Below are 27679 nucleotides of genomic sequence, written 5' to 3' on the forward strand. Positions count from 1 at the left end.
TGCCAAATGTTGGGTGAGAATGTCGTTGTCCCAAAATTTAACTTATATATTTGTCTCTCATGTCCCCTTTTTTTAACATTAATAAAAAGCTTGTATTTACAAGTATTTGTAAATTAAATAAAGCAACAAATAAGGTTAGTATTGTATCATGATGAAATAATAACAAATTAACCAAATATATAAATTATTATTATACCCATTCTTTTGGTGAGTTCCTTTCATTATAAATTAATTTCCACGACCACCTAACTATAATCTACAATAGAAAAAATTACATACAAAATACGTAAGTGGGTTTAATGATATTATAAAAAAAAAAAAAAAAAAAAAAAAAAAGAACAGTGTATAATAATATAAACTAAATGTATGGAAGATTTGTTTTAAATGCTGGTGAGTAGTTTTTTAGTACAACTTCTTGAATCTCAACTCTTGATTGAAAGTTATGTATATTTTTAATTGCAATATAATTTTTTTTTTTTTTTAAGGAAATAAATGTTCAGACAAATTTCCATGTGCATTAGCATCACTAGGGGTGAGCACGGGTTGCGGGTAGAACCGGAACCTGCGGGAAGAACCGGAACCGGAACCTACCTGGAACCAGCACTGTGTAGGTAGGTTCCACTTCCATTTTATTGGAATTGACATTGTGCGGTTCTGATTCTGGTTCTTATATGTGGAGAAATCAAAACTGGAAACCGAAACTGGAACATGGAAAAAGAACTTGGAACAGTTACCCGGTTTGGAACCTGTAGCGGGTACCCGATTTAGAACCTATTTGGAACAGATTTTTGGAACCTGTTTTGGAACTTGGGCTGCAATGAAATATTTGTGAATAATGAGGGGTTTCATTATTTTACATATAAAAAATGTTAAAATAGAAAAAAGTTAAATTTTTAGAATAACTTAATTAAATAAGTATACAATTATACTTATTCCATATAAACTACACCATATTAAAAATTTTAATATATTATAATATATTAATATTAAAGTTTTAATTAATTAAGTGTATAATTGAAATTAGGATCCAATTAAAAGTGTTTTAATGTTATTAAAAGAATTATTTTTGAATAAAATAGTATATTTGATTGAATAATAATATATTTAGTTATTTACTTCAATTATCAAGTTCTATGTACATTTATAGTAAATTAGTAATTAATTAATTATATATGATAAATTGATAAATATTAATAAATTTAATAACTAATTAAATATTATACTTAATCAATTATAACATTATATTATAGTTAAATAATTACTTAATTGATTTATAGTATATTTAATTATAGCATTACATTAATTGATTACTCTTTAATTAATTGACTTATAACATTTGGTATATTACTTAATTAAATAATTAAAAATTTAATTAATTATAACATTACATTATAGATTTATAGTATGATTACTTAATCAATTATAACATTTCATTATAAACATTAGTACAATACTTAATTAAATGATTAAAAATTTAATTAATTATAATATTATATTAAAGATTTATAGTATAACTACTTAATTCACTATAACATTACGTTATAGTATGATTACATAATTAATTATAATATTATATAATTAAATGATTACTTAATTGATTATGACATTATATTATAAATATTAGTAATTACTAATTTACTACATAAACATTAACACAATACTTAATTAAATGACTGTAAATTTAATTAATTATAACATTACATTATAAATTTATAGTATAATTACTTAACGAATTATTGATTATGACATTATATTATAAACATTAGTAATTACTAATTTACTACATAAATATTAGCACAATACTTAATTAAATGACTATAAATTTAATTAATTATAATATTACATTATAAATTTATAGTACAATTACTTAACGAATTGTAACATTACATTATAATTAAATGATTATTTAATTAATTATAACATTCTATTATAGACAAATTAATTATAATATTATGTTAAAGATTTATAGTATAATAACTTAATTAATTATAATATGATTACATAATTAATTATAATATTACATAATTAGATGATTATTTAATTGACTATGACATTATATTATAAACATTAATTATAACATTACATTATAAACAAATGATTACTTAATTAAATGATTAGAAATTTAATTAATTAAGCATTACATTATAATTAAATAATTATTTAATTAAATTATAACATTATTACATTATATTATATTATGATTACTTAATTAATTATAACATTATATAATTAAATGATGACTTAATTAGTTATAAATTTATAACATTACATTATAAACATTAGCAATTTACTACATTATTACATTACTTATTTAAAAGATTAAAAATTTAATTAATTATAACATTATATTATAGATTTATAGTATGATTAATTAATCAATTATAACATTCCATTATAAACATTAGTTTATTAATTAAATGATTAGACATTTAATTAATTACAATATTAAATTATAAATTTATAATATGGTTACTTAATTCATTATAATATTATATTATAATATGATCACATAATTAATTATAATATTACATAATTAAATGATTACTTAATTGATTATGACATTATATTATAAATATTAGTAATTTACTACATAAAAATTAGCATAATACTTAATTAAATAATTAGAAATTTAATTAATTATAACATATTAACATTATATTATAAACAAATTATTACTTAATTAAATTATTATGTAATTAATTATACCATTATTACATTACAATTACGTTATATTATGATCACTTAATTAATTATAGCATTACATAATTAAATGATTACTTAATTAGTTATAAATTTATAACAATACATTATAAACATTAACAATTTACTACATTATTATATTATTTAATTAAATGATTAAAAATTTAATTAATTATAAAATTACATTATAGATTTATAGTATGATTACTTAATCAATTATAACATTCCATTATAAACATTAGTACATTAATTAAATGATTAGAAATTTAATTAATTACAATATTAAATTATAGATTTATAATATAATTACTTAATTCATTATAACAATACATTATAGTATGATCATATAATTAATCATAACATTACATAATTAAATGATTACTTAATTGATTATAATATTATATTATAAATATTAGTAATTTACACAATACTTAATTCAATTATTAGAATTTTAATTAATTATAATATTACATTATAAATTTATAGTATGATTACTTAATTAGTTATAACATTCTATTATAAACATTAGTACAATACTTAATTAAATGATTAGAAATTTAATTAATTATAATATTACATAATTAAATGATTACTTAAGTAATTATAACATTATATTATAAACATTAAACATTAGTAATTCATTAAATGATTAGAAATTTAATTGAATATAACATTACATTATTGTTAAATAATTACTTAATTAATTATAACATTACATTATAGCATGATCACTTAATTATGTATAATATCACACTGTTAAATGATTACTTAATTAATTATAAATTTATAACATTACATTATAAACATTATTAATTTACTACATTAGTCATTAGTACATTACTTAATTAAATGGTTAAAAAATCTAATTAATTGTAACATTGCATTATAAATTTATAATATGATTACTTAATTAATTATAACATTACATTATAAACATTAGTATAATATTTAATTAAATAATTAGAAATTTAATTAATTATAACATTATATTAAAAATTTATAGTATGATTACTTAATTAATTATAACACTACATTATAATTAAATAATTACTTAATTACTATATTACATTATAAACATTAATAATTTATAACATTAAATTTACTATATTAGTATTTAGTAGTGGGAGAATCAAAGAAGTTGGTGACAGTTTCTAACTTTCTATATTATTGTTTGTTTGAATGATTTTGGTGAAGTTATTTGATGTGAATTGTGATAAATAATTGTTTGTGTTTTGGTTTTGATTGAGGAATTTTATGTGAATTGATTGAATTCAACCGTTGCCTAGAGATTAGAAGATTTATGAGTTACATTAGATACAAATGAATGAGTAATCAAAATTTGTTAGGGGTGTATTTGTAAACTTTTAAGGTATTTTTATCATTTTTTAAATTAATAGGGGGTAATTGATTTTTTACAGGGTACCCGGGAAAGGAACCAGAACTTGCATTTTAGGTTCCGGTTCCTTGAATTTAAGAACCTATACTGTGTGGTTCTGATTTTGGTTCCTCTAAAAATACAGGGTACCCAGAACTGTTCACTCCTAAGCATCACCCATCTCATCAATATATGTTATTTCCTGCAGTGATGTTGAAATAATAATCAATACACCAGCTTTGGTAATGCCCACTTCATTATCTCGTTTCCTTTTAATTTACTTTTATCTGCATTTCAAATATCCAAAATAGAAGCACTGTAATATCATTTGTATTTATAGGAAAAGACTTGGACATTATCTAGCGGGAGCCTTCAAATAATTTTCTCCAAATTCTCATTAATAGATAATAGAAGTAAATAATTGTCTCCGATTGAGAAATGAAATTAATATAAGATGACATATGATTGCAAAACTGGAATTTATCATGCTGTTTCGATAAACGATATCAATAAAAATATTATCCATCAAATCAAATCTTTAGTTTGCAAAACCAAAGTGGGCAGTTGACGTTAGGAAAGTATCCCTAATAACTCTCTGTTACCCAAATATATCAGATCATAATAAGAAAAAAGACAGAATCTTTGCTTGGCTGTGCAAGTAGGTGTTGGCGTGGGCTTAGGTGCTGCTGGTTTTGTAGGTATTGGATCTGCGTTTTCTGATGGAGTTGAAGGAAAGAGAAAGAGAAAGTGAGAGAAGAGAGGAAGGGAAAAAATAGTAAAAGAAAAAACAAACTATTCTATTAATTTAACTTAAATAAAATGATTATAGAGTCTGACCTTTAGATAGTCCATGTTTTATATCATGATAAAAAACAAAATAGTAAGTAGTTGGATATCTAATTCTTAAGGATGAAAACAGAAAGTTTACAAGAGCAGAGCACGCCCGTGAAGAGTGTTTTTGTCTTACTCCACTTCATCTCCATCTTCTCTTCCTTCTCTCCTCATTAACAATACTCATCTCCCTCTCCTTAACATCTTCCCTTCTCTCTTCTAACAAATACCAATAAACAGAAGTATTTGTATTTTATTATATATACATCGTTTTAATTAGTCTTGTAATCAGTGCTTGAGAAGAGAGGGATATAGAAGAGGTGGCATCCAGAACTTCTTTTATTTTTCATTCTTTTGGGTATTCCATGGGTTTATGTTGAGAAGTTACCTGATTTGACTTGGTTTTAACTTGATCTATGAATTAGCTGTTTTGTCTAAGAAGATGGTAATGTTGTTTTTTGTATTCCTTTTCATGTTAAGTGAACAAAATGTAACCTTTACTATGCATGGTTTGTTAGGTATGGCTCCCAACAAGGTGTATTGCGCTGTTATTTTGTTGTTTTTCTTCTGTGGAGCGGCTTCGGTCTCCAACAGAAATCAGAAAGCAGAATTGGTTGTTAATGCTTCTGGAGGCAGGCAGATTCCTGAAACATTCTTTGGAATATTCTTTGAGGTAGTTTATNTATATTAACTTCCTTTGTTGCTTATGGACTATAACTTTAGAGAGTAAAATAATCACTTAAAAGAAAAAACAATGAGGACCACCAAACTTTCAATGCTTTTTTTCCTTCTTCTTGTTGATTATGTTATCAGGTAATGTATTCTTCTTAATATTATGAATTAAGTTTTGTATTTTTCATTATTTTTAATTATTTACATATAATGTTTAATTTATTTACTGATAAGATGATTTTATGAAATGAATTATATAGATATTTTATTAAATATAATGTTTTTTCATCTTTTAACTATTGCTCTAATATTTGATTCATTTATATGCTAATATGATTTTAATAAAATGAATCATATATATGTTAGCATGGTAGGTCTATATTAGTTATTTTAAGTCAATAATATGTATTATTACTCTATATATTTTACAGCTACAGTTGACATGATAATTGTAATTTATAGGGACAATGTTTGATGAAGCACAGGCACATACCTTTTCTCGGGAATTGTACAAAGGCTCAATGTCTTCACGCTTGCATGAATAAGTATAGGGTTTCAAGTAAAATCATTATCAGTGCTGGATGTTATGATATGATCCTCTACTGATGTTATTCAAAGGTCCCATTAATAAAGAAAATTTAAGGGAGAACGACATTTTCCCACCCAAGGTTTGGTGAAATGACACTTTCCCACCTTTTAAGTTTCAAAATTACACTTCCCACCATTCGTTAGGTTCTGTTATATTTTCCGTTAATATTTTATTAAAAAGACAAAAATTTATAATTTTTTTCATAATATAATATTTTTCATTTTTACTAATTAACATAGAAAATCTATAGTCATAATTGATTAAATAAACAAAGGAAAAAAGATATCTTTACACTTAAACTAATAAATGATTGAGTAAAGATTTTGACTTATCTAAATTTTAATTTATAATAAACTAATTAAGAAATAAACAATTTAAGGGTTTTTTCGTCTTTTTAGTCAAATATTAATAAAAAAAACACTAACAAAACCCGACGAAGGTTGGGAAAGTGTCATTTTGAAACTTGACGGATTAGAAAGTGTCATTTTGCCAGATGTTGGGTGAGAAAATGTTGTTCCCCCAAAATTTAACTTATATATTTGTCTCTCATGTCCCTTTTTTTAACATTAATAAAAAGCTTGTACTTACAAGTATTTGTAAATTAAATAAAGCAACAAATAAGGTTAGTGTTGTATCATGATTAAATAATAACAAATTAACCAAGTATATAAATTATTATTAGACTCATTCTTTTGGTGAGTTCCTTTCATTATAAATAATTTTCCACGACCACCTAACTATAATCTACAATAGTAAAAATTACATCCAAAATACGTAAGTGGGTTTAATGATATTATAAAAAAAAAAAAACAGTGTATAATAATATAAACTAAAGGTGTAGAAGATTTGTTTTAATGCTGTGAGTAGTTTTTTAGTACAACTTCTTGAATCTCAACTCTTGATTGAAAGTTATGTATATTTTTAATTGCAATATAATTTTTTTTTTTTTTTAGAAATAAATGTTCAGACAAATTTCCATGTGCATTAGCATCACTAGGTGAGCACGGGTTGCGGGTAGAACCGGAACCTGCGGAAGAACCGGAACCGGAACCTACCTGGAACCAGCACTGTGTAGGTAGGTTCCACTTCCATTTTATTGGAATTGCATTGTGCGGTTCTGATTCTGGTTCTTATATGTGGAGAAATCAAAACTGGAAACCGAACTGGAACATGGAAAAAGAACTTGGAACAGTTACCCGGTTTGGAACCTGTAGGCGGTACCCGATTTAGAACCTATTTGGAACAGATTTTTGGAACCTGTTTTGGAACTTGGGCTGCAATGAAATATTTGTGAATAATGAGGGTTTTCATTATTTTACATATAAATGTTAAAATAGAAAAAAGTTAATTTTTAGAATACTTAATTAAATAAGTATACAATTATACTTATTCCATATAAACTACACCATATTAAAAATTTTAATATATTATAATATATTAATATTAAAGTTTTAATTAATTAAGTGTATAATTGAAATAGATCAATTAAAAGTGTTTTAATGTTATTAAAAGAATTATTTTTGAATAAATAGTATATTTTGTGAATAATTATATTTAGTTATTTCTTCAATTATCAGTTCTATTTACATTATAGTAAATTAGTAATTAATTAATTAATTGATAAATTGATAAATTTAATAAATTTATAACTAATTAATATTATAATCAATTAATCCTTATATTATAGTTAATAATTACTTAATTGATTTATAGTATATTTAATTATAGCATTACATTAATTGATTACTCTTTAATTAATTGACTTATAACATTTGGTATATTACTTAATTAATAATTAAAAATTTAATTAATTATAACATTACATTATAGATTTATAGTATGATTACTTAATCAATTATACATTTCATAAAACATTAGTCCAATACTTAATTAAATGATTAAAAATTTAATTAATATAATATATATTAAGATTTATAGTATAACTACTTAATTCACTATAACATTACGTTATAGTATGATTACATAATAATTAATATTATTAATTAAATGATTACTTAATTGATTATGACATTATATTATAAATTTAGTAATTACTAATTTACTACATAAACATTACCACATACTAATTAAATGACTGTAAATTTAATTAATTATAACATTACATTATAAATTTATAGTATAATTACTTAACAAATATTGATTATGACATATATTATAACATTAGTAATTACTATTTACTACATAAATATTAGCACAATACTTAATTAAATGACTATAATTTAATTAATATAATATTACATTAAAATTTATGTACAATTACTTAACGAATTGTAACATTACATTATAATTAATGATTATTTAATTATTATACATTCTTTATAGACAAATTAATTATAATATTATGTTAAAGATTTATAGTATAATAACTTAATTAATTAAATATGATTACATAATTAATTAATATTACATAATTAGATGATTATTTAATTGACTATGACATTATATATAACATTAATTATAACATTACATATAAACAAATGATTACTTATATAAATAATTAGAAATTTAATTAATAAGCATTACATTAATTAAATAATTATTTAATTAATTATAATAACATATACATTATATTATATTATGATTACTTAATTAATTATAACATTATATAATTAAATGATGACTTAATTAGTTATAAATTATAACATTACATTATAAACTTAGCAATTTACTACATTATTACATTACTTATTTAAAAGATTAAAAATTTAATTAATTATAACATTATTTATAGATTTTATAGTATGATTAATTATCATTATAACATTCCATTATAACATTAGTTTATTAATTAATGATTAGACATTTAATTATTACAATATTAAATTATAATTTATATATGGTTACTTAATTCATTATAATATTATATTATAATTGATCACATAATATTATAATATTACATAATTAATGATTACTTAATTGATTATGACATTATATTATAATATTAGTAATTTACTACATAAAATTAGCATATACTTAATTAATAATTAGAAATTTAATTATATAACATTAACATTATATTATAAACAAATTATATTACTAATTAATTATTAGTAATTAATTATACCATTATTACATTACAATTACGTTATATTATGATCACTTAATTAATTATAGACATTACATAATTAATGATTACTTAATTAGTTATAAATTTAAACAATACATTATAACATTAACAATTTACTACTTTATTATATTATTTAATTAATGATTAATTTAATTAATTATAAAATTACATTATAGATTTATATTATGATTACTTAATCAATTATAACATTCCATTATAAACATTAGTACATTAATTAAATGATTAGAAATTTAATTAATTACAATATAAATTATAGATTTATAATATAATTACTTAATTCATTATAACAATACATTATAGTATGATCATATAATTAATCATAACATTACATAATTAAAGATTACTTAATTGTTATAATATATATTATATATTTAGTAATTTACACAATACTTAATTCAATTATTAGAATTTTAATTAATTATAAATTTACATTATAAATTTATAGTATGATTACTAATTAGTTATAACATTCTATTAAAACATTAGTACAATACTTAATTAAATGATTAGAAATTAATTAATTATAAATTACATAATTAAATGATTACTTAAGTAATTATAACATTATATTATAAACATTAAACATTAGTAATTCATTAAATGATTAGAAATTTAATTGAATAAACATTACATTATTGTTATAATTACTAATTAATTATAACATTACATTATAGCATGATCACTTAATTATGTATAATATCACACTGTTAAATGACTTAATAATTATAAATTTAAACATTACATTATAAACATTATTATTTACTACATAGTCATTAGTACATTACTTAATTAAATGGTTAAAAAATCTAATTAATTGTATGCATTATAAATTTATAATATGATTACTTAATTAATTATAACATTACATTATAAACATTAGTATAATATTTAATTAATAATTAGAAATTTAATTAATTTAACATTATATTAAAAATTTATAGTATATTACTTAATTAATTATAAACTACATTATAATTAATAATTCTTAATACTATTTACATTATAACATTAATAATTTATAACATTAAATTTACTATATTGTATTTAGTAGTGGAGAATCAAAGAAGTTGTGACAGTTTCTAACTTTCTATATTATTGTTTGTTTGAATGATTTTGGTGAAGTTATTTGATGTGATTGTGATAAATAATTGTTTGTGTTTTGGTTTTGATGAGGAATTTTATGAATTGATTGAATTCACCTTGCCTAGAGATTAGAAGATTTATGAGTTACATTAGATACAAATGAATGAGTAATCAAAATTTGTTAGGGGTGTATTTGTAAACTTTTAAGTATTTTTATCATTTTTAAATTAATAGGGGGTATTGATTTTTTACAGGGTACCCGGAAAGGAACCAGAACTTGCATTTTAGGTTCCGGTTCCTTGAATTTAAGAACCTATACTGTGTGGTTCTGATTTGGTTCCTCTAAAAACAGGGTACCCAGAACTGTTCACTCCTAAGCATCACCCATCTCATCAATATATGTTATTTCCTGCAGTGATGTTGAAATAATCAATACACCCTTTGGTAATGCCCACTTCATTATCTCGTTTCCTTTTAATTTACTTTATCTGCATTTCAAATATCCAAAATAGAGCACTGTAATATCATTTGTATTTATAGGAAAAGACTTGACATTATCTAGCGGGAGCCTTCAAATATTTTTCTCCAAATTCTCATTAATAGATAATAGAAGTAAAAAATTGTCTCCGATTGAGAAATGAAATTAATATAAGATGACTATGTTGCAAAACTGGAATTTATCATGCTTTTCGATAAACGATATCAATAAAATAATTTCCATCAAATCAAATCTTTAGTTTGCAAAACCAAAGTGGGCAGTTGACGTTAGGAAAGTTCCCAATAACTCTCTGTTCCCCAATTATCAATCATAATAAGAAAAAGACAGAATCTTTGCTTGCTGTGCAAGTAGGTGTTGGCGTGGGCTTAGGTGCTGCTGTTTTTGTAGTATTGGATCTGCGTTTTCTGATGGAGTTGAAGGAAAGAGAAAGAGAAAGTGAGAGAAGAGAGGAAAGAAAAATAGTAAAAAAAACACAACTATTCTATTAATTAACTTAATAAATGATTATAGAGTCTGACCTTTAGATAGTCCATGTTTTATATCATGTAAAAAAACAAAATAGTAAGTTTGGATATCTAATTCTTAAGATGAAAACAGAAAGTTTACAAGAGCAGAGCACGCCCGTGAAGAGGTTTTTGTCTACTCCACTTCATCTCCATCTTCTCTTCCTTCTCTCCTCATTAACAATACTCATCCCCTCTCCTTAACATCTTCCCTTCTCTCTTCTAACAAATACCAATAAACAGAAGTATTTGTATTTTATTATATATACATCGTTTTAATTAGTCTTGTACCAGTGCTTGGAAGAGAGGGATATAGAAGAGGTGGCATCCAGAACTTCTTTTATTTTTCATTCTTGGGGTACCATGGGTTTATGTTGAGGTTACCTGATTTGACTTGTTTTAACTTGATCTATGAATTAGCTTTTTTTTGTCTAAGAAGATGGTAATGTTGTTTTTTGTATTCCTTTTCATGTTAAGTGAACAAAATGTACCTTTACTATGCATGTTTGTTAGTATGGCTCCCAACAAGGTGTATTGCGCTGTTATTGTTGTTTTTTCTTCTGTGGAGCGGCTTCGGTCTCCAACAGAAATCAGAAAGCAGAATTGGTTGTTAATGCTTCTGAGGCAGGCAGATTCCTGAAACATTCTTTGGAATATTCTTTGAGGTAGTTCATTGTTAGCTTGCACGTGTAGTTTATATATTTTTTTTTATCCATTTATTGGTAGACTTGCACTACACTTACATACTACTTAAATTTGGCTACTATTTATTAAATACATAAGTGAGAAAAGTAAGGCAGTAAAGAAACTAATTATCCATATTACTGTGTTTTTCTCCGAGATCAATCATGCGGCTGGTGGATTGTGGGCAGAGCTTGTGAGCAACGAGGTCATTCTTTATTCTTCTATCTATATATTTGTTTGTAGCTAAGTTACATGCTGGATTGTCAGCGTGTATTGTAATGGTGTTTATATAAACATCAGGCTGTTATTGCTTTCTCTCTTTCATTTCTTAGTTTCTCTTAATTTCTCAGACATTTTGCGTGAAATGTATTTAACAAGCCCATAATGTATTAAAGCATAAGCTACCCAATTGTTTTTAGGGATTTATATTTTACAATTTGTTTGGATATATATATATTGAGGTTTTTAATGAGGTGTTTATTTCAGGTTTTGAAGCTGTAAGACAAAACAAATCCTTGAATATTCACCCTTGGTCTCTAATCGGGGATGAATCATCTATAATTGTTTCAACTGACCGATCATCATGCTTCAAGCGGAATAAGATTGCACTTCGAATGGAGGTACTTTGTGATGGTGATACGTGTCCTGTTGGAAGAGTTGGTGTCTATAACCCCGGATTCTGGGGAATGGTAAGAAATAGTTTATCTTAATTACACACAAAAAGTAAATGAATTTGAATATGTTGTTTTAAATCTTAATTATTAATTATTTTATTCTCTTTCTTGTAGGACATCAAACAAGGGAAGATTTACAAAATTGTCTTTTACCTCCGTTCATTGACCTCAGTTAATATATCAGTATCTTTAACGAGCTCGGATGGATTGCGGACGCTGGCCAATACCAATCTCATGTGAGCATTATAATTAATTTGCTTTTCTTCTGCAAAGATTTTTGTTTATTTATATTTTTGAGTTTAATTTGATTTCATTGTAGTGCTTCCGCTGGTGATGTCTCAAATTGGACAAAGATGGAAACTTTGTTGGAAGCTGAAGAAACAAATCCAAATGCAAGACTTCAACTGAAGACTTCAAAAAAGGGGGTAATGTGGATTGATCAAGTCTCAGCCATCCCCTTGGACACATACAAGGTAATTACAAAAGAAATTCAACATGCAGTCTTCCTTAAATTTAAGCCCTCGTTTTTTCTTTTTTCTTTTTTTTTTTTTTTTTTTTTAGGATGGAGTTAACTATTGTTTCAAAATGAACTTCTGGTTTGTCTTTTGAAGCTGAATGATAAATGTAAACTTTGCATCTAGGGGTTTTGCTTTTGTTTGAACATAATTTTTTCAATGCATTTCTTCTTATTACTTAGTGACTAGTAATTACCTTCCACATGTGTCTAAGGCTTTCTGTACCTGTCGCAGAGTCATGGCTTTAGAAATGATCTTTCTGAAATGATTGCAAATCTCAAACCTCGATTCCTGAGATTTCCAGGTATATAAAGATTTATTGACGTAGAAACTTCTTTGCTCAAGTGAAGTTGTTTCATGTTAAATTATCACATTAGAAAATCTTGTCTTTCATTTGACGTTTGCGATTGATATTGTGTTTCTTATATTAATATTTGGAGTTGCCTTAAAAATGTATTTTAATTCAACTTGTTTTCTATTAATGCCTTTATGCTATCTATTTTATATTAAGTTGTTATCTATTAATGCCTTTATTTAAACAAATATATAGTTTATTTACTCATTCGTCTTTGTGTGGGCATAACTTTTTTCCAAATGCTTTTCTTAAACCAAAGTTTTAGAGGTTCTTGTAATGGATAAAAGGTTGGATATCATTGTTCAATTTGTAAGAGTTCCTTGTAAATATAAATTGTTTGCATTACACTTCATTCATTTCGTTATACTGAATGCTTTATATACATGTGTACATGTGTTATATAAAATTGACCTTTAATGTTGTAAGATATACAATTTAAAATTTAAAATTTGTCATTTAATAAAACAAATGCTGATAACTTGAAACAAACGTAAACGAAAGTGAAGGAGTACTATTCTTGTAGTTAGATTTATTCTTTTCTAGTTTCTCTTGTGTGAAAAGGCAAAGGTTGGCTGAGTTGTTACGTGAAGTAGAATTTCAACTATTGAGACAAATTTACTCCTTTAATATTTTTAATGGATTGGACATTTTTAACGTTCGGATCTGATTCTATGCCTTGAGGATATAAATTGTTTCAAAAGTTTGTAATATGATGTTTCATTTATATACTAAATTAGCTTTGGCTTGAATCTTGTCCAAGTAAGCAAATATAAAAATTTCTAGAGTTCACCGCATATTTCCTTTGATTGGCTTTATCGAATCCCTGCTCCTTACCTATCTTAATCTCTTTATTTGTGTTCAGTAATTGTAGTTATATTCATTGCTCAGAAATTCAAATATGAATAATGCCTTATTTTCTTATTATGTTACATCAGGTGGCAATTTTGTTGGAGGAGATCTTTTAAGAAATGCCTTCCGTTGGAAAGACACCGTTGGACCTTGGGAGGAGAGACCTGGGCATTTTAATGATGCATGGAACTATTGGACGGATGATGGACTTGGCTATTTTGAGTTTCTTCAAGTATGTATTTGTGTCTTATTTGGAGGAGAAATTTTATTTTTGTTCTTAATACTTCAAAGAATTTCACTTATACTCCTTTAAGTAGGTAAATAAAGTAAAAGTTTAATTCTTGTTTGTGCAGCTATCTGAAGATCTTGGTGCATTGCCGATATGGGTGTTTAATAATGGTAATGATGGATATGCTTGTTTTTTTCCTCCAAGTGGCCTATGTGGTTGATTTATTTTTCACTTATATATTTTATAAATTTTGCAGGAATGAGCAATTTGGGTAGAGAAAAAGCCTCCAATGTCTCACTTTTTGTGCAAGTATGTTTTCAATATTGTTGCCTTGATTGTTTGTATGATCATTGGTCCAATCAAATATACTTTAGTTTAAATGCTACAAATGCAATTGCAGTTGATGTGATCCCATACAGCCTTATTTCTTTTTGCAGATAACAAAAAAGTAATAACAAATTTTGTTTGTTTGTTGACTCCATATCTAATTAGTGGCCGTTTTTCTTTCGTGGGGTTTTGTTATATGATATTCATCGAAAAGAACTATGGATGTTCGGATGTCATCAACTATACATCTTGAGTTGCTGCATTTTATTTTTCTTTAATCCATATTTTGTGACCTATTATGCAAGTGCTAGTTTTTATTTTTGATGGAGACAAAACCAAATTCACTTCCATATATGCATGTGAGTTGGACAATGTTTAGCTATAAAGTTCATATTTTTCTTTCTTGGGGAATTCTGATCTTACATTAATTTAAAAGAATTATTGATGTTTGGATCTTATCAACTTTATTGATTTATAGTTGCTTCATTTTTCCGTAATTGAAAGCTTTTCTTTGCAGTTTTACCCAGTAAAGGAAGGGGGCTTTTGTAGTAGTGTATTGATATTGAGTTGCTTCATTTTTCAAGTCTAAATGTAGAATTAAGGGTCTCAAGTGTGGCTATTACTTTTTTTTTTTTCCTCCTATATTGTTTAGCTAAACTTAACCTTGTAAATTTTTTCCAAAGCTGATAACTTTTTGATTGAATACACACACACACACACACATATATATATATATATATATATGATGTATGCTGTTTGTTTCAATTACAGGAAGCCCTTGAAGGCATTGAGTTTGCTATAGGTGACCCAAGCTCTAAATGGGGGTCTGTACGAGCTGCAATGAGACACCCTAAACCTTTTGACTTAAGATATGTTGCTGTTGGAAATGAAGAATGCTACTCTACAGAAAAAAATGCTTATAAAGGTTTGCATCTTGTTCTAACTCAATTCTTTTGTTTTTGTTTATACTCTTCTAAGTCACTTAATTCCGAGTTATTAAATGATTAGAAAGTGCACCATGATAATGGTAATTGACATAAACTTTTACTATATGAAAGACCTCTTGTCTATGATCGAATAATTATAGACATCTATTGAGAATGAATGTGATTTGATAGTAAATTCTTAATAATGTGACATTGAACTCTCATCTATGAATTTATACTTTGAAGTTAAATATATGGTTAGAAAAATTTGTCATGATGTCTATCCATTAATGATCTCTTCTAAATTTCTAGGATTATTTGTCTTTGATGAGTTCTTATATGATTTAATAAAATTTTCATCAATTTAATAAACCCTAAAGCCCAAATGTTACCTTGCTCTTTTACATTCATAGATATAATATACTTACTTTTTTTTTCTTTTTTTTTAATGAGTAGAGAACTATCCCAAGTTCTACGATGCGATAAAAAGGTACTATCCAGACATCAAAGTAATCTCAAATTGTGACGAATCTGTGGATCAACTAGATCATCCAACTGATTTATATGATTTTCATGTAAAATTTTTTACGCGACTCTTGTATATTCAGATATAAAATGTTTTCAATTCTTCTCACAATGAAAGTAACCTTGTTTTTATTCTCTTATTCTTAAATAGATTTATACAAATGCCAGTGACTTATTTTCTAAGGCTCATCACTTTGATCATACATCACGTAGTGGTCCAAAGGTATGCACCTCTATAAGATCCATAGTTTTTGTTTTGATTCAAACCAGGGAATCATAGGTTATTCAATACTGTGCAGGTGTTTGTTAGTGAATATGCTGTGTCTGGAAAAGATGGTGGCATGGGAAGCCTTTTAGCAGCACTAGGGGAAGCTGGATTCCTTGTTGGCCTGGAAAGGAATAGGTTTGCCAATGTGCATAAAAATCCAAGTGGTTATCTTTTGTTTGAGTAAACGAATGTTTAAGTAATATATCACACAAGTTTCACTATTATTTCTAGCTCCAATTTGATCACAATCCAAGTAATCTTTAACTAAAATGATGGTAAACTACTAATTATAACTTTATTTGTTGCAGTGATGTTGTTGCAATGGTATGCTATGCACCACTGTTTGTGAATGTACATGATAGGAGGTAATTTCACCATCTTTTGAATTTATAAAGTCTTGTCATTTTTATTTACAATTTATTCTATAACATTAGAAAATTTTGTCTTCTAGTTGGAATCCGGATGCAATTGTCTTCAACTCCAATCAAGCATATGGAACTCCTAGCTACTGGTTGCAACACTTTTTTACAGATACAAGTGGTGCAATGCTACTTAATACGACCCTCATCACAAATTCTTTAACTCCAATCCTTGCATCTGCAATAGCTCAGCAGAATTCAAATGACAACATATGTTTTTTGAAAGTAAAGGTATTTACTAGCTGCTCTTGAAATGAGTTGTTTTGTTTATATAGATCTTCTAGCTTGCTAACCATTTGTATGTATGTTACTGCGGTGCATGTGCAGGTTGTGAATTTCGGGAGCAATAAAGTAAATCTAAAGATATCAGTGTATGGTTTAGAGTCAAATTCAATAAACTCGTCAAGATCGACTAAGACTCTACTTACTTCCAACAATGTAATGGATGAGAATTCCTTTAAGGAGCCAAACAAAGTATAAATCTTCTCTCATTCATTAATATTCTTAGAGATTGAGGACTTTTTTGTTAATAAGCACAATTGAATTATTATTATTATTTTTAACTCCGGATATATAGGTGGTACCAAGAAGTAGTCCACTTGAAAATGCTGGCAAGGATATGGAAGTTATAGTATCGCCACACTCGGTCACTTCTTATGATTTGATGTTGGAAAGACAATGCCTAGGTAATCTTGATATTTTTAACATCATGACAGAGTTGTTATAATTAGTTTATACATTTAGTATTACTACTTTTGAATAATAGCTATTTAAGTTGTGATATAGTTCGAATTGATGATTGATAGGGCTTGTGTAGCAGCACATGTGAGTTTGGGAGGAGTAGAAGTGCAAGTTAGTTTCAGCTATTGATTAAGGTAAGTAAAGTTTTGCATTATATGTATGTATGTATGTACGTATGTATGTATGTATGTAGGAGTGTTCGGTTCTGGGTAACCTACATTTTTTGAAGGAATCAAAACCGGAACCTATAACAACAATTCTGGTTCCGGTTCTGGGTACCCTATAAAATTTTAATTACCCCCCAAAAGTTTTTTAAATGGCAAAAAAACCCTTAAAAAACTTACAAATACCTCCCTCCCCCCCTCCGTGGCACTTGTTAACAAAAATAAAATTACAAATTCAAAATTACAAACTCCATTGCTTTGTAAAAGTAGATTCTGAAAATTCAAACCAACTTACTTTAAATTTTTATAAAATATAAATATAAATGTAATCACATTACTTTTTCTACAGAAGTTTTTATTAACACTCCAACTCTTTAATTTTATTTTATATTAGTCTCCCGGTTCCAGTTCCAGTTCCTTATTGTAGGAACCGGAATCGAAACTACATAGTGACGGTTCCAAAAATTAAGAACTGGAACCTACCTGTTGACGGCCGGTTCCGGTTCCAATTGATTCTTTTGAACATCCCTATATGTATGTATGTATGTATGTATGTATGTATGCATGCATGCATGTATGTATGTATGTATGTATGTATGTATGTAGAATACCAGATTTAATTGTTTTACGGTCACAAAGAAACAATTAAAGCAAGAATATAATCTCATTACCATTTAGGTAAAATAAATATGATAGTGTTACCATATATACATTCACATGCGTGCATGATTTTATTGTGATAGTTGAATTTAATACTGTTAAACTTATGTGGTATCAATATCAGATTTAATTGTTTTAAGCAAGAATGTAATCTCATTACCATTTAGGTAAAATAAATCTGATAGTGTTACCATATATACATTCACATGCATGCATGATTTTATTGTGATAGTTGAATTTGATACAGTTAGAACTTTTAATACCAATTCTATCTTGGGTACATTTATTAATTTACCATTTTATTATAATATTAATGTGATTGATATTTTTAATGTTAACGTTTTAATTGATTGTTAAATGGAGTAAAATGATAATGAAATTGAAGTTTCCAATAAATGTTACTATATATATTAACTTCCTTTGTTGCTTACTGGCTATAAGTAATATCTTTAGAGAGTAAAATAATCTCTTAAAAAAAAAAAAAAACAACAACGAGGACCACCAAACTTTCAGGGTTTTTCTTCTTCTTCTTCATTATGTTATTATCAGGTAATATATTCTTCTTAATATTTTTCCATGCTTCTAGTTTTTTTCATGGTACTCTAATCTGGTAATACATTTCGCTTAATATTTTGTATTAAATTCATATTTTTCATATTTAACGATAAATATAATGGTTTTTCATCTTTTAACTATACTCTAATGTTTGATGATTTTTGTGCTAATGTGAATTTGGAAAAATGAATCATATATATTTTAGCATGACAGGTCTATATTAGTAATTTTAAGTCGATAATATGTATTGTTACCCTATATAAATTTCATAGCTATAGTTGACATTGTGAGATTATAATTTATAGGCACAATGTTTGATGAAGCACAGGCAAAGGAAGATGATTGTGATTCTCACTTACCTCTTCCTGGGAATTGTACAAAGGTTCAATGTCTTAATGCTTGCATGGATAAGTATAAGACTTCACCCAAAATCATTATCAATGCTGGATGTGAAACAAATGATAAGTGTTGTTGCATCATTGGATAATATGATGTGATCCTTTATTGATGTTATTATTATTAGAGTAGGTGTCCTAGAGCCAATCAATTATTATAAAATTGACTCTGTAATAAATGTTTATTTATCAATAAAAGACATATTCTTCTATATCATGCATATAATGATATATGTCCTTAGGATGGTAGAACCGTGATGAGGGTATCAAGTGTTTCAAATCTTGATAGTAAGAACCTTATGATCACATATGGTGGTCATTCTAGAAACGTTCGTAACCCTAGTATTATTTTGACCAAGGACACAGATAATACGATAAGGCTATCATAATGTTAAATAACCCTGTCGAAAGGCGGTGACTGATCTCATTTGTCAAGGTTGTTTGCCGACAACCTAGTGCAACGCATGGGTGCTTGCTAGAGGCAAGTTCATTGGACATACCCACCAGAGGATTCCATATAGATGGTAACCCCAGTGTCTATAGAATAAATCCTCTAACGGATGGTAGTGCATGTGATCCTTAGACTTGAGATCACTGGAGCACCTTGTGTATCAATTGGTGTAGTTTGACACTAGCCCAACGTAGTTCTATTTAAAACTATCAATACGGTAGTGATTAGCTGCATTGAGAAGTGTATCGAGATTATGGTGGATCGACAAAGTTCATCACTCCTGGGGTACGAGAGAAGTTATCTCACTAGGTAATTCAGTAAATGGCAATGACACTAAATCTGTGGCCACAATGGGATTGAGTTTATGCTCAATCCAATTTAATATTCCTGTTATTGGCATAGTAACTAAATACAAACATGTCGAGAATATATGAGGTTGACACTATTTATGTACCTTAGTCTTAATGAATAACAGTTGATAAAATGATTTGATTGCACAGTAACCGTATTGTTGACATGTTGCGATTTCGCTGAATCCGAATCTATCGAGTGGCCATGATGCCTTGCTAGGGGTCAATCTTAGTCTGTGTGTAGTGAGACGATTAATTGGTGTTAATCGCGATATTGCTCACTACCGATATGATAAGGAGCTTACGAGTCACACACTTAGAAGATAATTTAAGAATCAATTTGTGAGAAAGGTATTTTCATCTTTCAAGATGAAATAATATTTTGGTAATCTCACAGTGCAAATTAAATTTGCTGAGATTGTTACCTGCATTTAATTTTATTATTAAAATTAAATTAGTGAGATTATATTTAAATATATCTATTTATATGTTTAAATGAATTATTATTAATTGATTTTAATTATAATAATAATTAATTAATTAAAATACCATAAAAGGTGTGTTTGGTTGCAAGGGTGAACTAGGGTTGGAGCCTATGGCTATTCCTAAGTGGAATAGGGTTTTAATTGTTGCACTATATAAGTACAACTTAAAATTAAAACATAAAGTGAATTATTCATTCAATTAAAACCCTAGCCACCCTATCTCTCTCTCTCAAGAGGAAAACTTTTCTTTATTCTTCTTTCTTGATTCTTAAAGCCCTTGATTATTCTAGCAAAATAATCAAAGGTTCTGCGGATTATCTTCGTGTGGACTTTCGTGAGTGCGATCCTACTTTAAATCGATTAGCAAAAAATCACGTGAATAGTAGACATGAATAGTAACTGATGAACAGTGTTTGTGTTCGAAATTAGAGATATTCGGAGAAGCCTTCAAATGTACGTAAGTATTCTAATCCTTGAATGGATTTACTTTATACAGATTTTTGTTTATAAACATGGAAACAGTATAATCTATACTCGGATCTAGGCAAAGAAAGGTAATTGATTTGCCGATTGAATTTTTGTTTTCCGCTGTGTATGATAGATCAATTACTTACTGTTCAAAAGTCCCATTAATAAATAAAATTTAATTTACATATTTGTCTCCCGTGTCCCTTTTTTTTTTTTTTTTTTTTTTTTTTTTTTTTTTTTTTTTTTTGTTTTTGTTGTGTTAATGCATTATTTGCACTATCAGGATTGAGTTTTTCTGCTCTGCTTTCACATGTGCATTATTGAATCTTCTTATGAAAGATAATTTAGTTGTGTAACTGAACGAAAGTGATTGTTTGGTTCTTTAAATTTGTTGAGTCTATATATTATATTAGGAAGTATTTGTATTAAGACAATAATATTAACTGAACAAAAGCCCTTTGCTACTCCTCCTTAAATTACCATTTTCAGTACATAATAAAGGAATAAAGAAGAGGCAATTCGAAGCTTTAGATTGAAAGCTTATGTTTTCAATAAAAGCTTAAAACAAAGATGTGATGAAACATATATGATTTGATACAAAGGAACTTATGATTGGGATACCAAATGTTTCTCATCTTCTTTTTTAAGTAAAGGCTTCTATCCTCTTAGAGACACCTCTTCATGTATCCTCTATTCCATATTCACCTAATCACTCAACTAAGAGAGACACCTCTTCATGTATCCTCCATTCCATATTCACCTAATCACTCAACTATGCAATCAAGAAACACAAGCAAAATTGTAACAAAAAAGCTTCATGTCAAAACAGAGCAAGCACTTGTATCAACTAATTAAGATGGCAATTACACAAATCAAATTGATGTTCAATCTCATATTCAACCCAAAATTCGAGGCTTCTCTTGCTCCATAGAAATATGCTCCCTCTACTACATTTGTGACACCATTCACTTTTTTCTCAGAAGTAGAACCTGAGGTCCATGTTTCCAAAGAGATAAGTTGGCATCAAGCATAAAGGGGATAGGAAATCAGAGAATTTGAAGCTTTAAATGAAATATGGGTAAGAATTTGAAGCTTTAGATGAAATATAAGTAAAAACAGAGCATTTGAAGCTTTAAATGAAATGTGAGTAAAAGCTAAACAGAGCATTCAGAGAATTTTTCAGTTTAGATAATGAACTCTAGGAGATCGATCTCATGAGTAAAAATTGATTTGGTGGCCGATTTTTATTTATTGGATTAAAATATTTAGAAATAATAGATGCATGTAGTTTTTTTTTTTTTTTTATATGAGTTTTTTCCTGGTTGTCCAATGGTTATTTTGATATACTCTGTTGCATACTGTATCTGCATCTTTATATATAGGACACAAGCCACAGCAAGAATTCTCAGTTATTTACATTTTCTATATAATATAATTCAATTTAGAAGTATACAAGATTAGAGCAGTGATCATTTTAACTTCTCAATAGAATCCTATTTCATAATATCAACTAAATATTATATAACATAATATCAGTAATATAATAGATGTATAGATGCTACTCACCCTTCAAAATTGACTTGGTGTAAATCTTAAACAAAGTTACATATTTATAAACTTTACAAAATTAGAATATCTAATCATCTCTAGAGAGAAAAAAAAAAAGAAAAAAAAAAGATAATTTGAATAAATCAATATAATTTAATTTCGATCATTGAAAACTCATAAAAACATGTCAATTCTAAATGTTTTAGATTTGATGGTTTCAGTATTGGGTCATGGTTTCGATATAATTTGCTTGTGTTCTGTCCTTAGTTAGAGTTTGTGAATGGCCCAGGGGGCTTGGCCCAGCCCATTTTATTGGATTAGATTAGGCCCAATCCGAAATGAATCTGCCCATTTAGGCTTAATAACCTTTTTTTTAGCGTCTATCTATTTGAAGAGCGGTGTTATTTAAGTGTAAATGAATGAATAAAGCTTCTGAATTTTATTTATCCAGTCATATCACTCCAGCACTGTTACAGAAAAATGAGACTATTATCCAGGATTATTCACATTCACTTCAGCCAGCAAATGCTATAAACCAGGGGATAAAGCCAAACAATCACAAATCTATGAGGGTACAAGCTAGTTTACCAAAACTGGTCATAGCAAGATTTCATTTACATAAATCTAACAAGCCAATATGATCAAAAGAAAAGGAAAACCAGTAGCTTAAATTATGTGGTGGTAGAGTATTCATGTAACCCAATGAAGGAAAAAGGTAAAGCACAACTATTAAAGACTTGAAAACTAATAACTAAACAGCTAGCAGAATGATGCTCACAAAAATTAATCACCTGAACAACTTCATCATTACGAGCACCACATTTTGGAGCTTGTTCCCTTGGAAATACATGTATACTAGCACCAGTAGCTCTCCTAATCTCAGAAATGATGTAGCCTCCTCTACCCAACAAACAACCAATCTGCTGTGAGTGTACAAGAAGCTGAGCAACAACAGCATTACCAGGTTCAAATCCAATCTCAGCAATTCTAGAATGCCACACGCATAACAGCATCCTGAGCAGGAGAGTGTCTCTGCTCTGAATTCTGCAATAGGTGAAACCATATAGAAAAATTAAGGAACACAAAATGATACGTTAGATTCAAAATGAAATATTATTAGGTACTTCAATCATTTAAAATTTCAACAATGATGACATGATGTTATATGACAAGTTTTTGATGCTCAAAGAAATCTAAGTTTGGTATAACATCATCTGGCCTGGCTACATTGGAAATCTAAGTGTGATATGTTGGATGACAGATTAGATCCACAACTCCCAGTCACACCCACCAAAAATGATCCACAAACCACCAAAATGAGAGCAATTGTACAATAACGTCCTAACTCCTCAAAGACTAAACCAATGAACAAAGTCATACCTAAAAGGCAACAAAGAAAGATATCAGGCAGGAACAGTTTTGAAGGCCTGAGTAATGGCTTAATATTCTGACCATGACAAAATTCCCATTAATTTACCAGAAATTCAGCCCAAAGTTCCAAAAGTTTTTGCATTAGTAATCAAACACGAAAAGCTCCCTAATTAGCGAAAATAAAAGAATATTGCAGCTCTCCACAGAGTACTAAAGGAGTATAATTTAGAGACTGTTAAGTTCCCATGCCTCTCGTGCAGATATCAAAACCACCCACTCATCTGAATCGGGCACAACATCTGCAATCTTGATTGATGCACCAGTTTCATTTTGAAAAGTCCGAACTATAGAGCCACCTTTCCCTATCAAACTGCCAACTTGTCAAGATGGCACAACAGCTTAAAGACAACATCCTCTTCAAAATACATCCTGTTGTGTGCTCCAACAATCTCAGGCCCTAGACCAGAAGAATAAGCCCTCTAATGAAAACCAGGAGCATAACCTCTCTGATGAAATAGCTCCATTGACGCCGGCATAGAATTTCCATGGTGCATCATCCCTGGACGTTTTGTTACATTAGTGTTGGCTGCATCTACTCTAGGGCTATCTTGAACACAACTAGAAATAGACAAGAGTACTTTCTTTACAGCTGGAAAGCTTCCTGTTATAAGCAAAAACCAGATGTCCACATAACTACACTGTAACGGCTAGAATAATAACATTATGAAATTCGAATACATAGAATTAACATGACAAATCAAGCAATACATAAAAATGCCGACGCAGCAAGTCCAATTAACCATTCTCTTTTTCCTTACAAAGTCGATAACTAGAGGTCATTCTACCACATGAGGAATCTTTTAAGTAAAGGATTTATTGTCAATTGTTGCTAAGAATCATCTCAAACCCATCCAAACATCCACCTTCTGTCAACACATGGAACTCCTATAAAACCTTCCTCCTAACACATGCCTGAAACTAACAAGTAACAAATTGAAATGTTCATATACCTCCACAAGTTAGGTGAAAACTATAGTTTATTAGCTTCATTAAATTGCCATCCTTTCATATTATTGAATCCTATTATCTTTTCACTTCCTAAAAAGACCGAAATTTCTCGATTTCTAAAGAACCCCAATTTTTTCCTTTTTCAATATTTATTCAAATCCGCGACAAAATTCCTAACGTTTCATGTCACAAATATAAGCTCCCCTGCGGCTTAAAAACGAAGAAGCATTATTATAACAAAGTTTTAAACCACTTCACCTGAATCAATTCATCAGAACCCGAACCCGAACCCGGTATCTGATCTTTGGCTAAAACCCTAACTTGGGCACCACCTCCACTCTCACTCTAAATCTTCTCCACAACTTTACCAAACCATCTTCCAACTATCATCTTACACGTCACTTCTTCCACTTGTTCATCCTTCTCTCCGGCTTCGCCCTTCACCATTCTCTCATACACTCTCACCAGTGCCCTTTGCTCCGCGTCTACCACTCTTCTTCTTCTTCTTCTTCTTCTTCTTCTTCTCTGTTAACATTATAATGATCTTTATTGGTTGCAGGGTCTAAAGACTAAAGTTATTACGATTATGCAATCTTCAAAAGAAGGGTCGTCGAGTACGCTCTGGCTCCCGTTCTGAGACTGAAGGTGACTGATGGTGGACTCCAATCTCGCGACTGCGGCGGAGCAGACGAGCCGGAACTCGGTTGGCCAATCTCCATTTGAGCTCTTAAGAATAAGAAAATATTTTAACATTTTTGTTTTTGGTTCTTAAGAACGTTGAAAATCAATCCAATAGTATCCTTTGGATTTTGCTGACATTTTGTTAGAAAATATAAATTGACAATGGGTTTTATATATTTTTCTCCTCAGGTTTCTTTGAATAAAATTTCTCTTTTAAGTATATAAAATAACATTAGTGTTTAATTTAATTTTTTACTTCACTAATAGCTAAAAATTAGAGAAATAAATTATAGTTTGTGATGATTTTGGGACTCATCATAGTGTTTCAACTCTTCTCTTCTTAAATAAATAAAATGATATCCTCATGTAAATCTTCGAATTTTAAGAGTTTTATTCGTGAATAATTTACGTATATTTATAAGTTTTATTGTATTTTTATATAATTTTGTTTATGGGCACTTTTATAATAAATTTTTGGCAATTTTGGTGGAATGTATAATCCTCATTTTATTTTAGTTTTAATGGTGATAATTACAAATTTAATTAAGTGTAATGAATGAGTATTTCTAGGATTGAATTTGGCATAAGATTGGTTAAAAAACTTGTGATTGGACCATTGTGAGGGGTGTAACTTGTGAGAGTATGTTATAATATTTATTTTTCGTCATATAGTGAAACGTCATCATCTCCCATGGACGTAGGCCATTTGACCAAATCACATATATTGTTGTATTGATTGTGTGCTTGTTCTGTTATTTCCTTTTCTACATTGTTAATTGTTTGTAATGTTAGGGTAGGACATAAATTATTCAAGCTTGGGATTCTTGATTAGCTCCCACACACATGTTCGATAAATTGGCTCACTCAGATTGTTTGCAACAGAAACGTGGAGTGCCCTATGTTTACTCATTTATTATGTTGTTGTACTTCAATTTCTTCAATGTCATATGCATTCCATTTTCTTCGAGTTGCCAAACACTTTATACTTGATACTATATAACCATCTCCATATGTTGTTTATAAATTCAGTACTGAGTTCGTTTATATGTTTTCATATTTGCATTATTTAATTATCTTAATGAAGATGTTAAAAATCAATAAATTGAATAAACTATTTCGCCTCAGTATAATTCAACCAATGGGTTAGTTTAATTCTTCAAATTTGTTGAGACTACATACTAGGAAACATTTGTATTAGGATATATTTGTAACTGATACAACTTCACCTTAAAAGGATGAAGAAGAGGAATTTGAAGCTTTAGATTAAAAGACTTGACTGTCTTTGAAAGCACAAGAAGGATGTGCCAGAACGAATATTATATGATAATCAAGAAGCACAGGGAAAATCAAACAACAGCTTTACTCCATACAAGCAGTTAAAACAGAGCTCAAAAGTCCTTTTTTCACTCAAAAGTGCTCCAAATCCCGGGAGGCCACCAACTCTGTTTCTAAATTCCTACAAAAACCTATGCTGTCCACCACATATACAAATATTGACCACATCATAACACCATAATCTCTCCGTTCTTGGCACATGGCATTCTCCTTGTAGTATGTATATTTGTAACTTGACACATGGCCTACCGAAAAGGAAGCACTATGAAAATGGCAAATTAGTACACAAGCCATTAACCTTGAAGTCTAACTAATCTAGGACACCACGATTTGCT

The 27679-nt window shown here is 27.9% G+C and overlaps 1 protein-coding gene across 1 annotated transcript in view; it reads left to right on the forward strand.

Annotated features, from left to right (window-relative positions):
• LOC116138611 (alpha-L-arabinofuranosidase 1-like) overlaps nt 1-19739 on the forward strand; it is a 99340-nt gene extending 79601 nt beyond the window's left edge. The window contains exons 2-19 of the mRNA XM_031424320.1: nt 5425-5582; nt 12203-12250; nt 12519-12734; nt 12834-12955; nt 13039-13192; nt 13469-13538; nt 14525-14670; nt 14792-14837; nt 14924-14976; nt 15766-15919; nt 16377-16495; nt 16597-16668; nt 16745-16848; nt 17022-17078; nt 17165-17363; nt 17460-17606; nt 17710-17818; nt 19558-19739. Coding sequence (XP_031280180.1) covers nt 5427-5582; nt 12203-12250; nt 12519-12734; nt 12834-12955; nt 13039-13192; nt 13469-13538; nt 14525-14670; nt 14792-14837; nt 14924-14976; nt 15766-15919; nt 16377-16495; nt 16597-16668; nt 16745-16848; nt 17022-17078; nt 17165-17363; nt 17460-17606; nt 17710-17818; nt 19558-19739 — 2154 coding nt within the window. The 5' untranslated portion in view covers nt 5425-5426. The remainder of the gene's footprint in view (nt 1-5424; nt 5583-12202; nt 12251-12518; nt 12735-12833; nt 12956-13038; nt 13193-13468; nt 13539-14524; nt 14671-14791; nt 14838-14923; nt 14977-15765; nt 15920-16376; nt 16496-16596; nt 16669-16744; nt 16849-17021; nt 17079-17164; nt 17364-17459; nt 17607-17709; nt 17819-19557) is intronic.
• Nucleotides 19740-27679: the final 7940 nt, after the last annotated feature.

The sequence above is a fragment of the Pistacia vera genome, unplaced genomic scaffold (genome assembly GCF_008641045.1).
Source record: "Pistacia vera cultivar Batoury unplaced genomic scaffold, PisVer_v2 Contig342, whole genome shotgun sequence".
Taxonomy (NCBI): Eukaryota; Viridiplantae; Streptophyta; class Magnoliopsida; order Sapindales; family Anacardiaceae; genus Pistacia; species Pistacia vera.